Genomic DNA, 17226 nt, shown 5'->3' on the forward strand with positions numbered 1-17226 from the left:
AAGCACTGATTACGAAGTTGAATTTTAGTACAACTTTTCCTTCACAAACTGACGGACAGTCTGAACGAGTAACACAGATCCTCTAAGATATGCTTCGATGTTGTGTTTTAGAGTTCGAAGGAAACTGGGAGAAATTTTCTCCACTGGTTGAATTTGCATATAATAATAGTTTTCAATTGAGCATAAAGATGGTGCCGTATAAAGCATTGTATGGTCACAAATGGCAAACTCCATTGTACTGGACTGAGCTTAGCGAGAAATAGATTCATGGAGTTGATTTGGTTAGAGAAACCGAAGAGAAAGTGAAAGTAATTCGCGACTGTTTGAAAGCAGTTTCAAATCGTCAGAAATCTTACACAGATTTGAAACAAAAAGAAATTAAATTTTAGATTGGTGACAAAGTGTTCTTGAAAGTATCTCCATGGAAGAAAATACTTCGTTTCAGTCGCAAAGGCATATTGAGTCCGCAATTTATTGGGCTGTATGAGATTATTGAACGAATAGGGCCAATGGCATATTGGCTAGCGTTACCGATTGAGTTAGAGAAAATCCATAATGTCTTTCATGTATCGATGTTACGTCGATATAGATTGAATCCATCACATGTAATTTCCCCATAAGAGATTGAGATTCAACCCGATATGACATACAACAAAAAGCTGATCAAAATTTTGGCTTGAGAGATTAAAGAATTGAGAAATAAACACATAGCTTTAGTGAAATTTTTGTGGTAACTTCACGGGATTGAAGAGGCTGTGTGGGAACTCGAGGAAGCTATGAGAAAATAGTACCCTAACCTATTCACTGGTAAGATTTTCGGGGACGAAAATCCCTAAGGGGGAGAGTTGTAACAGCCCATTTTTAGTCAAATCAGAATAGTGGTTTTGGGACCACAAATTTGAATTAAAAATAGTTATTTTATTTTTATTTTAATTTCTACGGCATGAAAACATTATTATGTGAAATTTTCATTAAAGAATTTTATCATTTGAAGGCTTAAATCAGTAAAAAGGACTAAATCGCGTAAAGTGTAAAAGTGTTGTCCTATTAATTAAAGGTATCAAATGCCTATGAAATTGAATAGTGGAAGTATTTATGTGGTAAATATACCATTTTAATTATAAGTGGTCTATTATGGGTATATATTAATTGATTTTTAATGTTTTTAAACAAGGTTCATATGGTAATTTTCAAAATAACTTGAGTAAAAATAATAGAAAACATAAGATCATCATCTTCATTAAGCTTCATCACTGAAAATTCAGGGCTAAAAGAAGCCATTTCTTTTCTTTTCATTCGACTATGCTATATTTTCAAATTAAGGTATGGTTTTTGTCCCCTTTTTAATAATTTCTATGTTTTTGAAATCGTTGCAACTAAGTCTAGCTATCCCAGAGACTATTTTGCAAAAATATTAAAGATTTTGAATGTTTCCATTGATTAATGAGCATGTGTTTTGATGTTTAATGATAGAATATGAATATTTGATGTTAGTTAGACAAGTTTTGTTAAGTGGTTTTTAGTGAAAATGCAAATTAGGGATTAAATTGTGAAATGTGAAAACTTTATGGTAAAATGTGAAATAAATGAAAAATATGGACTGCTAGGGACCTAATTAAAATTCGGCTAGCATGGGTTATGCTTGAATTTTTTGAATCTGTGATTTTGTGAAATAAAGCCTAAATTGTAAAAGTGGTGAAACATTAGGGGCAAATGTGTAAATGTGCTTAAATGTGTGTTTTGGATTAATTTGAATAGAGAGATTATTAAATGTTTTAATTTTGAATATACTTAGATCAAGAAAAGTGAAATTCGGATCTAGATCTGGAGAAAACTAAAGTTATCAACTAATCGACTTATCTCATCATTTTTGAAATCAAGGTAAGTTCGTATGTGATAAATTTCATTATAAATGTATTTTAAATGCTTCGGTATTGTATAAGTTGTGAATACGAGACTTCGGATAAGTTTGACAATGACTCGATGGTAATTTGATGATTGAAATTTCAGTTGAACCTGAGGAATAGTTTAGGATACTAGTAACATGTCATTAGGGGATACATTGAGTTGGCTTCGGGCCATGATATTAGCACTTCGGGTGCGAGTTGTACCAATTTGGCTTCGGGCCATGAATATCGACAGATTTGGCTTTAGGCCATGACATCAGTATTTTGGACATAAGTTACCTTGATTTGGCTTCGGGCCATGGTATATGTACTTAGTTTGCGAAACTCTTGAGTATCCAATCTCTATTCTGAATGGTTCAATGGGTGAATGATAGATGTGGATGAGTATGATATTGATGCTAGATGATACAGGTACGTACATGAATTATATAATTTTCAAATCGAAGAAACTTGGGAAGGAAGTGTATACTCTCATAATTGAGTATTTGAAAGGTTTGTTAATTAATGTAAGCTACATGTTGGTGTATTCAAATTATTGAATTATATTTGTGATATTGCATTGATTTAATTTCATATGAGCTTACTAAGCTAAAAAGCTTATGTTGTTATTTTTCTATGTTTTATAGTGTTTTCAAAGCTAGCTTGGTTTCGGGGATCATCAGAGACATCGTGACACTATTAGTCTATAAATTTGGTACTTTTGGAGCTTATAATTTAAGTATATGGCATGTATAGGGACTTTGAGTCATTTTGGTATTTGTAGCATGATTTTGGCCATTTGTGTTGGCTTGTAAATATTTAGTGTTTGGTTTTGTGTTAGCCATGTAAATTGACTTATTTTGGCAATTATGTGATGTTCATATATATGCATTAATGCCTCTTAGTTATATGGTTCATGATTGCTTGAGAATGGTTCATGAATTAAGAATGGTTGTGCTTATGGTTTTAGGTTAAGAAATGTTTAGTTGAAATGGTTCAATTGAATGCTTTGAGATATGAATTGGCATGATTTGAGTAGGAAAAATATGCTATTATAAGCAAGTTAGATCTTGGTATTGAAATGGTATATATTTTAGTCTTGGTAGTGGTTGTATTAGTTGGCAATAAATGATATGAGTTGAGCTTGTTTTGAGTAGATATTAATTGCTTAGTTATGCTTTGGTTGGGTGCCATATGTGTAGGTGAAGTAGTGTGAATTTTGGGTAGTAAAATGGCTTGGTAAGTAGCCTATTTGTTTTCACACAGGCAGAGACATGGGTGTGTGTCTTAGCCGTGTGTGACACACAGTTATGTTATGCGGCCGTGTGTCCACTAATGTTGAAATTAAAATCAAGGCAGTATGCTCCACACAGCCTCACACATGGGCGTGTGACTTGGCCCTGTGGCATAAGTCAATATACCCTACAGGTTTGGCACGGTCTAGCACACGGCCTGGCACACGGGCGTTTAGGGCAATTTTAAGGGTACACGGGCTAGCCACACGACATGTGTGTTGGCCGTTTGACCCAAGTCAGAGAGTTACATGGGCTGGGGCACGGTTATGTGCTCCTATTTTGAATGTCCACACGGCCTATGACACGGGCATGTCTGTTGGCCGTGTGAGACACATGGCCGAGCCATAGAGGCGTGTGTCCCCTATTTTGAGAAAAATTTTCCATGTTTCATGAAAGTATCTTAAGTTATCGGTTTAGTCCCAACCACTCCAAAAGCTTGTTTAGAGCCTCGTATGCTCGTTATAGGGACACTGTGCTTGAGTTTGAATAACGTTTGCATGAATTGTGAATTTATATAACTATTTAAATGGTTAAATGTTTTGTAAGTCTAGTAATGTTTCGTAACCTTATTCGGCGTTGAATACAGGTGAGGGGTGTTACATACTATGCATCAAAACTTTGGATCCACCAAATCTTGGGTGTTACACCATGTGAGTTCTTCGTTGGATTTGGGTGATTTAGAAGTGGGAAGGAGTTTCCTTCTAAAGATGGTTTTGTCGCTATAATAAAGTAATATAACCACAAGAATGGGGTAAACTTCTACATTGTTAAGTCCTGTTCTGAGAAGTTTAAGGCAAAGTGCACAATTTGAGACACCAGATATGCTTGGAAATTATGGCTTATGTTAAGAAAAAGATGAGGTTATGGACCATAAAGAAATATATCTCTTCGTATACTTGTGTTGTTGTGGGTACTGCATCAAGATGTTTTGTGTTACATCGATCAATGAATTGCTTATTTTTACGTATTCATGTTGTAGCAGGTATTTCACGGGATCATTCAAAATTAGAATCGGATATGATCATAGACATAATACTACCAACTACCGAAGTGAGTCCTAGGGTTGTTGTGCCAGTTTTAATTTCAAATATTCATAGCTAGTTCGATTACACGCTATCATATCGCAAGGTGTGGATGAAAAAGAAGAATGCAATGAAGAATATGCATAATAGGTGGGATGCATCGTACAATGATTTATGACAGTGGTGTCAGGTCTTGGAGGGATACTGTAATGCCCTAAACCTAGTCTGATAAATTGGACCTAAATATTGGCTATCTCGTCCTAGTACAAATGTAACTTAACTATTTTCTTAAATGAAAAGTTTCTATTCATGAATATTTACATATTTATGAGAGTTTTGAATTGAATTACTTAAGTATATATTTGTAAAATGCATGATTACAAGTACAACGTATGGTAGTTAAACTTCAGTGTTGCCTATGATTAACTCTTAAATCTAACATAATTACTATGAGATGGTGATCTACAGCCATATAATTAGGTTTGCACATGCGGCTTAACTTGCTCTGTATTCATAATAGCCCCATTTCACCACTCCTTTAGCATAGTCCTGGCATTGTCCCTCTAGGAGTAGACACAATCTAGCTCACCTTAAACATAAGGCACAAAACTAAGTTCATGTGATCTTAGGGAGGCAAACATTAATTACCTAAATTGCATTTGGCACTTCCTTTATCAACCTCATTTTACTTATTCTTTAACTTAACACTGGCTTATATCATTCTAGGTTTTTCCTTCTTAGTATCATGGTATTGTGCCTTACCCTGACTTCATACCTTACATATATTCCTTTCCTTATACAATACTCATGTTATCACCACATCTTTTTATGTTTTCCCTTAAGCATACTCATTTCATAATTCCATTTTGGCAGAGTACTATTATTTTTACATTCCTATTCTAACATTGTTTCCTTAAATTATCATGTAGCTCATAGACATTCATAGATCTTTCATTCCTTACTTTCTTAAACATCGCCCTTACTCGATTTAGTCCTTTAAACTTAAATAACTCATTCTATTGTGCTCACCACATACTCTGGCAAATACCAACCCAATTACTCTATTTATTCCTTTTCAGAGATTTATTCACCCAAAACATTGTCATTTCAACATTCATCAACCCTTGGTTGTCATCTCATTGAAACCTTTTAAAGGTTACCTATAGTTAGTCAATACTTATTCAAATTACATGATTTAAAATCCTTTATTGAATTACGCTTCCATATGTTAGCTTCTAACTTCTCTATCTCCTTTATTCGTCTTCTTCGATTGTTCCTTATCTTCATATAGTTTTTACCTTGAATTCTTCAACTACCTTAATCCATTCCAATCTTTCTATTTTTACTTTAGGGCCATACAAAATATGCCATAAGAACTATACATCTTGTAATGATTGTAAGGATTGCTCTTCCTATTTCACTGTAAGACGATTCCCTTAAGCGTTTCTAAGAATACATTAATTTTAGAGTTTTCCAAAAGTTTTATTGCTTTAGAATACTCCACATACATTGTTCCTTCAGGGTTCATTACCCTTACCGTACCTTCAGAGTTTGTCGTATATATATTTGTTGTTCTTTTAGAGTTTGTTGTACATACTATGCTTTTAGGAAACCGTAAATGTTGTTCCTTCATTGTCTGCAACAATTATTTTCCTTTTGTTTAAGGTTTGCCACCGAGATGTTTTCTTCAAATAGTTTCCACAAGGGTCATCCTTTAGATTGCACCATGAAGGTATTCATTCCATATTTCACCATTAGGTTTCCTTTATTTTAATTGCCACAAGGGCTTCCTTTACATGGTTAGGCACTTTGGCTTCCTTTACATTGATAGGCACAAAAGCTTCTTTTACATGGGTACCGAGAAAGGCTTCCTTTACATGAATAGCAATAAAGGCTTCTTTTATAGGGTAGCCAAAAAGGCTTCCTTTACATGGATAGCCACAAAGGCTCCCATTACAGAGATTGCCACAAGTCTTTGTTTATAGAGGTTTTTTATAAAGGCTTCTAAATATAGTGCTCAATTGACAAAAAATTGTCATGCAATTACTTAAAATGAAGCTAATTTTACTTAAGTACAAGCAATTAACTAAGTCTAAAAGTATAAGTTATAACTCTTTTCAAGAGTTATCACACCCTCAAACCTGAATTATTGCTTGTCCTCAAGTAATGCAATGCAATGCTACCTAACAACTAATGCATGCTCTAATGCTCTTCATTACTTGCACTTACTTTATCGAGTTGATTAAGCCTTGCCAATTTTTAGTCCTCAGAATATCCTGCTCTTAAGAATATGTGCAATTTGTCAATAAAAACTTTATCAAATCTAGAAATGCAAGAACCCTTCCCTAAAATCAAAATCTCTTTAAGTGTAGTTGTGTGCATTCGATTGTATTTAGTCAATTCTTAAGGAATTTATGAATTCCTAGTCTAACTCACTTGTTATTGCTATTGAATTTGGCTTTAGCCATTACTTGTCCCATGAACTACTTCACTCCTTATTTTTGGGAATTCATTTCATCACACATGCCTTTCTACTTGAAAGCAAAGATGGAGCAAATATCAAACTCCCAAGCTTCTTAGCAGTCTTCCACAGCAGAGTGTCCCAAAGAAAATTTAAGGAACTCTTATCTAAAACGCTTTCTACCCAAAAGTGAAGATGGAACAAACACCAAACTTTTGGGCTACTCAATGAGATAGACATTGAAGTCTTTACTACAAAACTTAGCAGCTTATGCATTTGGGAGTTTAAATTTAGCTTTTCATTTGCTACATTTATGGATTTTAGCTTAATGACTTTCATAAAAAACCATGAGTTTTAATTAAAATTTTCCTAAGCTCATTTAGGATTGAATGAATACAAAGTAAGTGTCATAAATATGATAGAGAATCCTAACCTTAAGGGTCAATTCTTTTTAGTTCCTTTTTATATTTCCCAAAAATTTTAAAGACTATTTTCATCATTGGACAATTAGTTATCATGCAATCAACTCAATAATGATATAGCAAAAAATTCTTTAATTCTTACCTAATGCATGAGATGCTATGGAAATTAAGTATGTCTGTACGAATAAAATATAACAATGAATGAAATGCTATGCTAAACTAAAATCTAAAATGCTTGCTACACCTCCAAACCTAAGGGATGTGTTGTCCTCAATCCATGAGACCTATAATTAACAACATGCAGTATAATTGATTAAACAAAGGGTAAAAGAAACTCTCTTGTTAAAAAGCTTGACTGGTGGTAATTGTACTTCACTGCTTGCAGGTTGATTTCCTTGCTGCACTCTTATATCTCATCTTTCTTTTAAGTGATTGAATGGGTGGTTCCTCCTCTTCCTTTCCAAATTCAGTGATCTCATCAATTATTTAGTTGTTTTCTCAGTCTTGTGCGGACATGTCTTTAGGTGGTGTAGGTGGGACAGGCTCTTTACCCTTCTCATTTGCTATAGCTGCAGAGTTGATTTCATTTTGCTCGTATTCCTAGCTTTCAATATGTATAGATTTTATTTTTTCTGGTTCCTTCTCAGCTACTTTCTCTTTAAGGATTAGAAAATTCTTCTTTGTCAAATTGCACTTCAACTGGTTCCTCCTCAGTACATGCAGCCACAGATAGTGGTAACAAAGCCTTGGGGAAATCAGGAAATTTAGGCATTGGCTTAGTGAAATTCTTTTACAAGGACCTCTTGAGAGTAATATAGTGATCCTTCCCATGGGATCAATAGAGTGTCTGATGTTCTTAGGTTTTTTTCATTTCTTCAACAATTTGATATTGTTGAATTTTGAAGGGAGAGATATTTGGAGAAAATTAAGGAGTTCGAGTGAGAAGGGGAGTGTGTACCGAAATTGGTCTTTAGCTTTGAAGAAATTTGACTTTGGGAAAACTATAGGGGCTGTGCATGTTTTGGGGTTTTGAGTTTTTATAGGGCTATGCATGTTTTGGGGTTTTGGGTTTTTCTCTTCATTCTCGGTTTTGTTAGCATCCTTGGATACCTTCTACTAATATAGCGATTACTGCTGGGGACTTTGGTTTTCGGCTTTTGTTTTGCTTTATTTTTTCTTCTATTCGCTGAATATACTCTTTTATTTCGGTATCATCTATTCCTTCATTTCTCTTTTCTCTTTTTTGTGAAGTAGTCGAACACCCTGATCTTTTCTTTCATTTCCAGTCGCTCCTCTTATCATCTTCTCTCCCACCATATTATTTTTCTTCTAGATTTTTGTCCCTAGCCGATTGTTCTTTCCCCATTCTTTTCTTCCCTCTTTTATTCTTTTTTTGATTTGGAATACAGATTGTACTTGGCCTTCTTTTCTCTCCCTATTCTTGATCGATTGCTTTCATATGTTGCTATTAGTTTATTAATTCGTTTTCGGCGAGAGTTCCTGACTAGAACGGTAAGTGCTCATATTTGCTCTTCTTATTCAATCTGTTCTTTCTCATCCTCTTTCTTTAAACTGAATGCATCCTTTCTATTCATGATTGCTGACTGATGGTCTTTTCCCCATGATATGTTGATCGTTGGGTTGTCAGGTCCCTCGAGGAGTGGAGTAGTGCATGTGGCCTTGGAGTAACTTACCCCTTCCTCTTATTAATCGAATAAGGTAAAAACGCTACCTTACTGTTGGGTTATGCCGAATATCCCTGTAGATTGTAAGTTGATGTTGTGGATCTAAGTGATATCTTTGATCAATCCTATCTAACAGGATCCGTTGTAATGCAGCTAATCGACAAGGAGCGTCCGTTTGGTTCTAGCCAGCGATCTTAGGGCAATAGGCTATATTACTATCAATCAAGGTTAGTAGTAATTGAAAGTTTGGGGATTTAATGTTGTGAACCGTAACGATTTGAAGGCTAACAGTATGTTTTATTGGAATATAGGCTTTGGGCTAGTGAGCAGTTCACTCGATTTCGCAAACAGGTGTGTATTCACACACTGAATAGACTGAAGAACGGCAAAAGCCGAAAAGCCGAAAGAATGGCCTTTTGGCCACATGGGTGTGTGACCGCACATGTGGTAAACTAAGCCCATGGAACATGGGTGTTCGATTGTAGAGGCCACCATGAAAAATCTCATGGGTTTCGGTCGTTCTGGGCTACGATGGGCTGAAATGGGCCATGCGGGCCTAATAGGCTTATAGGCCCCACACGGATAAATTCCACAGTATATAATAATTACTGGACTGGGCTGTGTAGTTCGCATGGCCGTGGTAATTTTTTGGCTCGATGGGCTACACGGGCGTGTGGGCCTACTTGGGCCGCATAATGGGCCTTGGGCCCATTTACACTGTTAGGACCGTTAAGGTTACACAAGTCACTCGAGGTGACTATAAACCTTCTGATGGGTCGATAAGAGTACCTAGACCCCAAGACTGGTAAAATGACTAAAATACCCCTAAAGGGTAAAATGACTATTTTACCCCTCGAGGGCGAATGACTGATTTGTGCTATAATTTGATTGTACTGAGCATGACGTTTTGCATACTTGTATGATCTAGGACATGACATTCTGCATGGGGTTGGGATACTATTAAGGAGGAAGTGTATTATACTGGTGGCTTTGCCACATATACTGCTACTAGTGGCTTTGCTACATATACTGATTCTGGCAGCTTTGCTGCGATACTGTTACCGGCAGCCTTGCTGCGATATTGGTGTGTTGGCTGGATGGGTCGAATTTGTCCCAACATGGTGTGTTGGTGGCACGGAATGGTGTGCTGGCTGGATTGGGGTGGGTTTCACTGTTGCATTACTGCATCGATCATGGTTACCGCACTGATTACTATTACTAAAATGGGCTAAGGCCCAGACTGCTACTGTTACTAATATGGGCTTAGACCCAAAATGTATTCGCTCTCTGTATGTCTATTTTTTTTTGTTATTATGAGATTACACACTGAGTTTTCATAAACTCACCCAATTGTATTAACTGTACAGGTAATCTTTAGGCAGATTGGGGCTGTGAAGGACTCGGAGATGGCCACACTACTGCTTCTATTTTCTTTTATTTGGCCTTCATTTGCTATTATATTTCGTTTTGGGTTTTGAGTTATGTAATAAGGCCTCTCTAATTTTCTAGCTTTTAAATTGGGATTTTTGCTTATCATGATTTATATTTGTTAAAAGTAGAAAGCAGTTTTCCAAAACGATAACTGTTTTGAAAACACTACGTTTTCGCAACACTTTTGAAATGCTTCTGCAACAAACAGAGTTTTAAAAGTAATGTCAATTTAAAATGAACTATGAATAGATAGAATGATTTGGGTTCAAACAAAGAGGCTTTAAATTTCTGAACGAGTTTTCATCAGCAAGAGTTAGTTTTCGAAAAGCACTCCAACATGACACCGCCAGATTAGGCAATAACGTTTAGGCCGGGTTTAGGGTGTTACACTGCTTCCAATCCAAAATAGTTTCACTCTTTCGAGGATCAACCCTAATCCCTTCAGCACATACTACATGACCAGAAATGTTACCTCTCATAACCAGAACTCACATTTACTGAACTTCGCGTACAGTTGTTTCTCCCTCAGAATCTGTAGAACTACTCAGAGATGTTCATCATGTCCATCCTCGGTTCTCGAATACACTAGAATGTCGTCAATAAAAACCACTCCAAATTGATCCAAATTAGGCTGGAACACTCAGTTCAAAAATTCATAAAAGTTGCTAGTGCATTCGTCAGTCCAAATGGAATCATTAGGAACTCGTAATGACCATAGCGAGACCTAAATGCTGTCTTGTATACATCAGTCTCCTTGACCCTCAGTTGATGATACCCAGATCAGAGATAAATCTTAGAGAAAACTGTAGCTCCTCGAAATTGGTCGAATAGATCATCTATCATCGGGGTAGGGGGTACTTATTTTTAATGGTCAGTTTATTCAGTTGCCGGTAATCGATGCACATGCGCATGGATCCATCCTTCTTTTTCACAAACAAAACTGGTGCTCCCCACGGAGACACACTAGGGCGGATGAACCCACGATCCAATAATTCTTGAATCTGAGCTTTAAGCTCAAGAAGCTCCTTCGTTGCTATTCTATAAGTGGCGATGGACACCGAAGCTTTACTAGTAGAAGCTCATTCCCAAACTCAACTTCACAGTTTGGAAGTAACCCAGGTAGCTCATTAGGAAAGACATCAAAAATTTTTTCACCGTTCTGATATCTTTAACAGAAGAAATGTCAGAATCTGAAACACTGATGTAAGCCAGATACACCTCACATCCCTTACGAACCAACCTCTCCGCCCTCATTGCAGAGATCACATTCGACAAATAGTTTCGACGTTCCCCAATTACAACTACCTCATTGTCCTCTACAGTTCTCAGTACAATCTGTTTAGTGGCACAATCCAATCTCACTCGGTGTTTAACCATCCAGTCCATTCTTAGTATTAAATCAAACTCTCCAAAAGGAAGTTCCATCAGATTCGCCAAAAAGATTACCCCTTGAACCTACAAAGGAACATCTCTAAATAGTTTATTTACCCTCACCGACTGCCCCAATGGACTCAGTACAGTAACCTCACTTGTAGAGCTCTCAACCAAGATACCTAGAGTCTCAGACACAGTACAAGCTATATAGGAGTGAGTAGATCCTATATCTATTAGTGCAGTATAAGGTACACCATAGATAAAGAACGTACCCTTGATAGAGTCAACTACGTCACCTTAGTATTCTAGCACCTCTGTCTGATTCTCTCTGACCACAACCCAAACAATTCTAGCCTCTAGCCTCACCACGGCCTATTGGTGGCTGTTGAACACCCCTCGGTGGCTGTGTAATACCCAAACCTGGAGCTTGCATCTGATCGGGCCTCCGAGGACACTCTCTGATATGGTGCTTCAATGAATCGCACCTCAAACATGCCCCAGTCCTTTTCCAGCACTCACCTTGATGGCGTCTCCCACAATCAGCACAAGGTTGCTGTCCAGTAGCAACAACAGAGGCCCCAACTCGTATTGCCCCATCAACTCTGGCCTTTTTCTTAGGCCTCAGAAATAAACTTGAGGTCTTTAAATCCCTCTTGTTCCTACCTCTCTCTTTATCACAATTCTGGTGCTCAGCGCGCTTCACTTCCTCAATGATCTTCGCCTTATCAATCAGTACAGCAAAATCTCACTCTTTTTGTGGAGCTCTCAGAACCCCTAAACTATCCCTGAGGCCATCCTCGAAACGAACACATCACTCGTGCTTAGTCGCCACCATCCCTCGCGCATAGCGACTTAGTCGCAAGAACTCAGCCTCATATTCGGCCACTAATCTATCCCCCTGAGTCAGATTCAAAAACTCTCTCCTCCGGGCATCCACATAACTAGCACCCACGTACTTTCCCTAGAAAGTAGTCTTGAAAACCTCCCAAGACAGTCGATCAGGCTGAGTGCCCTCTTTAACTGTAAGCCACCACTGGTAAGCCTCATCTCTAGTAGTGACACTGTACCCTTAAAATCTTATCTCCATTAGACCGGAGTCATTCCGTAATCGACCCTCGGCCTATAGCACCAGTATTACGCCAATCAACCCTCCTTAGAATCTGTAACATGGCTTGGGACAGCGTGTCATCCGTAGCCTCACGATCATGAAACCCAGTCTTAGTCACAAGTGAAGCTGGCATCTCCCTAGTTTCCAAATTAGGTGTGTGGCTAGATGACGAGGACCCAGCTCGAGCACATACACGACATCCCTCACGACCTCTCCTCTTGTACCACATCTGCAAGTACCTCTAGTGCTTATTGTCGAATTGCGTTTTATCTGTATTAACAATTTTATGCATCAATTTATAGTTCCAGTGTTTATTAACAAATATTTTCTGGAAAATGGAATTGGTAATTCAAAGCTCGTTTTCTTAGATCACAGTCTCACTACAGTTTTACTATAGTCTCAATGTGCACTACTAAAGTTTTTTCAGTACAGTATGCTATCTATAATAGTCTCAGTGTTTACTATTTATAGCATTTTAATGAAATGCATAATAGTTACAGAAAACTTACTAGATTAGTGCCAGAGACTTGGTGTACCACACATTCATTAAAACATTTCAAAATGTTTCAAATCATTTCGAAAGTAATCCTTTAGAAATTCAAATTCTAAAACCTAAATCCACAGTCGAGTTTTGCAACCTGGCTCTGATACTACTAAATGTAACACTCCAAACCCGGCCCAGACATTATGATCGAATCTGGCGATGTCGAATGAAAGTGCTTTCGAAAACTAAGTCGTTGATAAACTACTTTCCACTTCTAAACCATTTTTGTTATCTTATATTCTCTCTAAAATCAAGTTATTTGTTCCCAAAACATTTACCATTTATTTACAAGTTGTTATAATTTGTAGAAGTTGTTAAAACGATTTACATAGTGGTGAGTACTTTGAGAGAAAACATTTGTAACTTTTGGAAACCCATGTTTCCCTACCACTAGTGATTACAAATCATTAGCAACGATAAACAAATCCCAAATTAAGGTAAAAGTCCATAGGGTGTTTACACAGTAAAAATACCCTAAATAATAATACTAATAATCATAATCAAAAACGAAAATATATGCGGTTGTGTGGCCACCTTTGAGTCCCACACTGCACCGATCCACTTATGTCTGAGGATTACCTGCATAGTAAAACAAAAGAGGTGAGTTTACGAAAAATCAGTGTGTAATCCCCATGCACAAAAATAGATAGCATACAGAAAATCACAGTCTGGGCATAAGCCCTTTTTAAGTAACAATGTCAGTGCAGTTTGGGCCTTAGCCCATCTCAGTACAATAACAGTCACATATATGCAGTCACAAGAATCCTACCCAACCAGCCTCTACACACCATCTCCGTCCAACCCTACACTCCATGTGGGGATATAATCAACCCACCCAACCCTACACTCCAAGTAGTACCGAATGCAACACTATACAATAATATGCAACTGAGCTTCCAGTAAATCAGGCTCGAGGCCTTTCAGTGCACTTCCTCCGAATAATATAACCCCTAACCCAATGCAATGCAATATACAAACATGTCATGCCAAATCATGGTATTACACATGTCAGTACAGTTTAGCAACATGATTCATATACAGTCCTACAGATGTTTATATCATATAAGGGTGTAACAGTCATTTCAATCAATCAGGGGTCGAAGTACACTTACCAACCCTACAGTACGTTCACAGTCGTCTCAGGCGACCCGTGCAACCTTAGCAGTTTAAAAGTGAAATTGGGCCCACAAGCCTATGTTGTTTGCCCGTGTGGCCCACATGACCCCATATGGCCTTGGCCGTGTGGATCACAAAGCCTAGCCCCAGCCTCCCACATGCCCGTGTGGTTCACCGTATGGGCCCACACCCCTGTGTAGCCCACACAACCCAAATTGGTCCGGCCTGTCTTTCGCACACGGCTTACTACACAGGCGACCACACGCCTGTATGGTGTCGACAGCCTCACTTTTCAGCTTTTTATCGATTTCAATTTTCAGCGTTGTAGTTACACACCTGGTTACGAAAACGTGCACACAGTCCTTGAGCACTCCAAATCTAAGTGCAACCACAAACATTCGATTGGTCGCATGTCAACCAATTTTAAAACGACCCTAATCAAAAATAGTTAATTGCTTAGTCAACAACCACTTACCTCATTTGAACAACCGAGGCACAACCTACTTAAACCGTCAAGAATGAATGATCATTAAGCTCTTGCAATCCAACCGAATCCTTATTAGCAAGTAATTGTATGAACTATTTGAACCAAATCGAAACTCAAACTCATCGAAAGTGTAATACCACATACAGAGAAAGGAACTATCGGCAAATAACCAAAGCCAAAGGCTAAAGGCACAACAATTCGACAAAGAACAAAGATGAAGAGAACGGCAACTATAGGAAAATTTTGACACAGAGAGGGACACTGAAGCAGAGAAAGAGCTGATAAGGGTGGAGGAGTAAACGTTTGTCAAGGGAAGGACAAAGCTGAAGGGAAACAAAAGGTGTACCCGAGAATCACCGAACAATATTCAGCCAATGGAAAAGATCATAGGAGAAAAAGGGAGGAAACAATAGCAACATTTTGGGGGAGACCACCTATGCCATAGAGTAGAACAAATTTAGAAAAGAAAGAGAATAAAAATAGTAGAAACCCTTAGCAAAGATCCGGCATCCAAGAAGTGAAAATAGTCGGCAGAAAAAAGAAACAGAGAGAAAGTACAACCCAAAGCCGAAATCTTGAGAAACAAGAGTTCAAGTTCGGCACCATCTCTCCCACTATCCTCAAATTCCCATATTTTTCTCCCCAAATACCTCAAAACCATCCACCCCTCCCTCAACCACCTAATTCAAATTCTACTACAACTATTCAATAGTTTGGTTAGACTAAAACACCATACGACACTAGCAGCAAAATAAAACACCCCATTGCGCATACTAGGACTCGAACTCAAGACCACCAACACTTTGCCAATCTACTTAACCCCCAAACCAGCAGACCCATTCTGACATGTTTTTTCAATATTTATTTGTAAGCCTACTGGCTACAGATAGGGGTTTGCTCAATTAAAAACAAAATTTTTGCCCAAGCTAAGGTTTGAACCTAAGACTTCTCAAACCCAAAACACATAACCACTGAAATAGATACACTGATGTGTCACAATCACACGTGAATAATTATAAAGGATTTTTGGGGTGTTAGAATCTAGCTAGCTCAGGGGTTAATTTGCAAAAGTGTTAAAAGTTGAGGGACTTTCCATGAATGTTTTTGGTTAGGTTTTGATGTTAGTTGATGAATTATGAATCTTTGATAAAAAATAAATATGATTTTGTTAAGTGATTTTTTATGAAATTGAATTTAGGGATTTATTTGTGAAAATAGTAAAATTTCATGTTAAATTTATGAAATAATGGTTATAGTGGGTTGATATGAGTCCTTTAGAAATTCGGTTAGCCTATGTGGGGGATTAAAATTGTTAAATTTCTAATTTTGAGCTTAAGGACTAAATTGTTAAAAAGTTAAACTGTTAGGGGCAAATTGGAAATTTTGTGTAAATATGAAATATCGACTAAATTGAATTCTATAAGTACTTAATTGACTGAAATTATCTATTTAGATTAAGATAAACCATGTTCAAACCTAGGTCGAGGAAAAGCTAAAGCTTCGGATGAGCTTGATCTTACTTTTACATCCTAGTTATCGAGGTAAGTTCATATGAACTGTAATCGCTTTCATGCTAGCTAAATTGAATGTTAATTATGTTGATTTGATATAAACGAACTTATATATATACAAATGTATCAATGCTATGATGAATTGACAGATATCGAGTCCCGATTGAACCCTAGGAATTATTGGGATACAAATGACATGTCTTTAGGGATTTTGATGTTTCAGGTGCTGGCCATAAATGTACTACCCTTTTACGAATGAGGTCTTGCATTTGTTGCGGATTCTCCATAGCTCGTGTGAACAGCATCATGTAGCTTACATTCCGAACCACAGCTCTTGTGAGCAGGCTAATTGCACAGCTCGTGTGAGCACTGATGTAAAGGAAAGGTTACGGTTATATGTAAAGGCACACTTCGTGTGATCTTTCCCAAGTATTCGGTGTAATTCTAGATGGTTCAACGGGTAAGAAAAGGAAAAGAAAATGGTTAGTATGAAAATGCTATGAAACATGGTTGATTTCATATATATATGAACAAGTATAATAACTTGTAAGTTTTGATGATGTTGTATGGGCTCATATTAAGCTTATGGCATTGGTTTTTGTTTATACTTATTCTATGAATTGCATTATAGAAATGGTATGTAACACCCCTAACCCGTATCTATCGCCAGAATAGGGTTAGGAGTATTACCGAACAAATAGAATAGTAAACCATTCGATTAATATATCAATGCAATAGATATTCTAATTTCATTCAAATACATTCATAACATCCATTAATCGAGCCCTGAAGGCCGTAAAAATACAATAGAAATAGTCTAGGACTAAATTGGAAACATTTAGAAAGTGTAATATCCCGAAAATTTTTACAGTAACATATTATCC

General features: G+C 37.2%; 1 protein-coding gene across 1 annotated transcript; it reads right to left on the minus strand.

Moving 5' to 3' along the window:
- Positions 1–11925: 11925 nt before the first annotated feature.
- LOC121228076 (uncharacterized) lies at positions 11926–12913 on the minus strand. The gene is made up of 2 exons (XM_041111208.1): positions 12725–12913; positions 11926–12297 (listed from the first exon to the last, which is right to left on the minus strand). Exons 1-2 carry the CDS (start codon positions 12911–12913, stop codon positions 11926–11928), a joined length of 561 nt encoding a protein of 186 aa, XP_040967142.1.
- Positions 12914–17226: the final 4313 nt, after the last annotated feature.

This window comes from Gossypium hirsutum, chromosome A04, assembly GCF_007990345.1.
Source record: "Gossypium hirsutum isolate 1008001.06 chromosome A04, Gossypium_hirsutum_v2.1, whole genome shotgun sequence".
In the NCBI taxonomy this organism is placed as follows: Eukaryota; Viridiplantae; Streptophyta; class Magnoliopsida; order Malvales; family Malvaceae; genus Gossypium; species Gossypium hirsutum.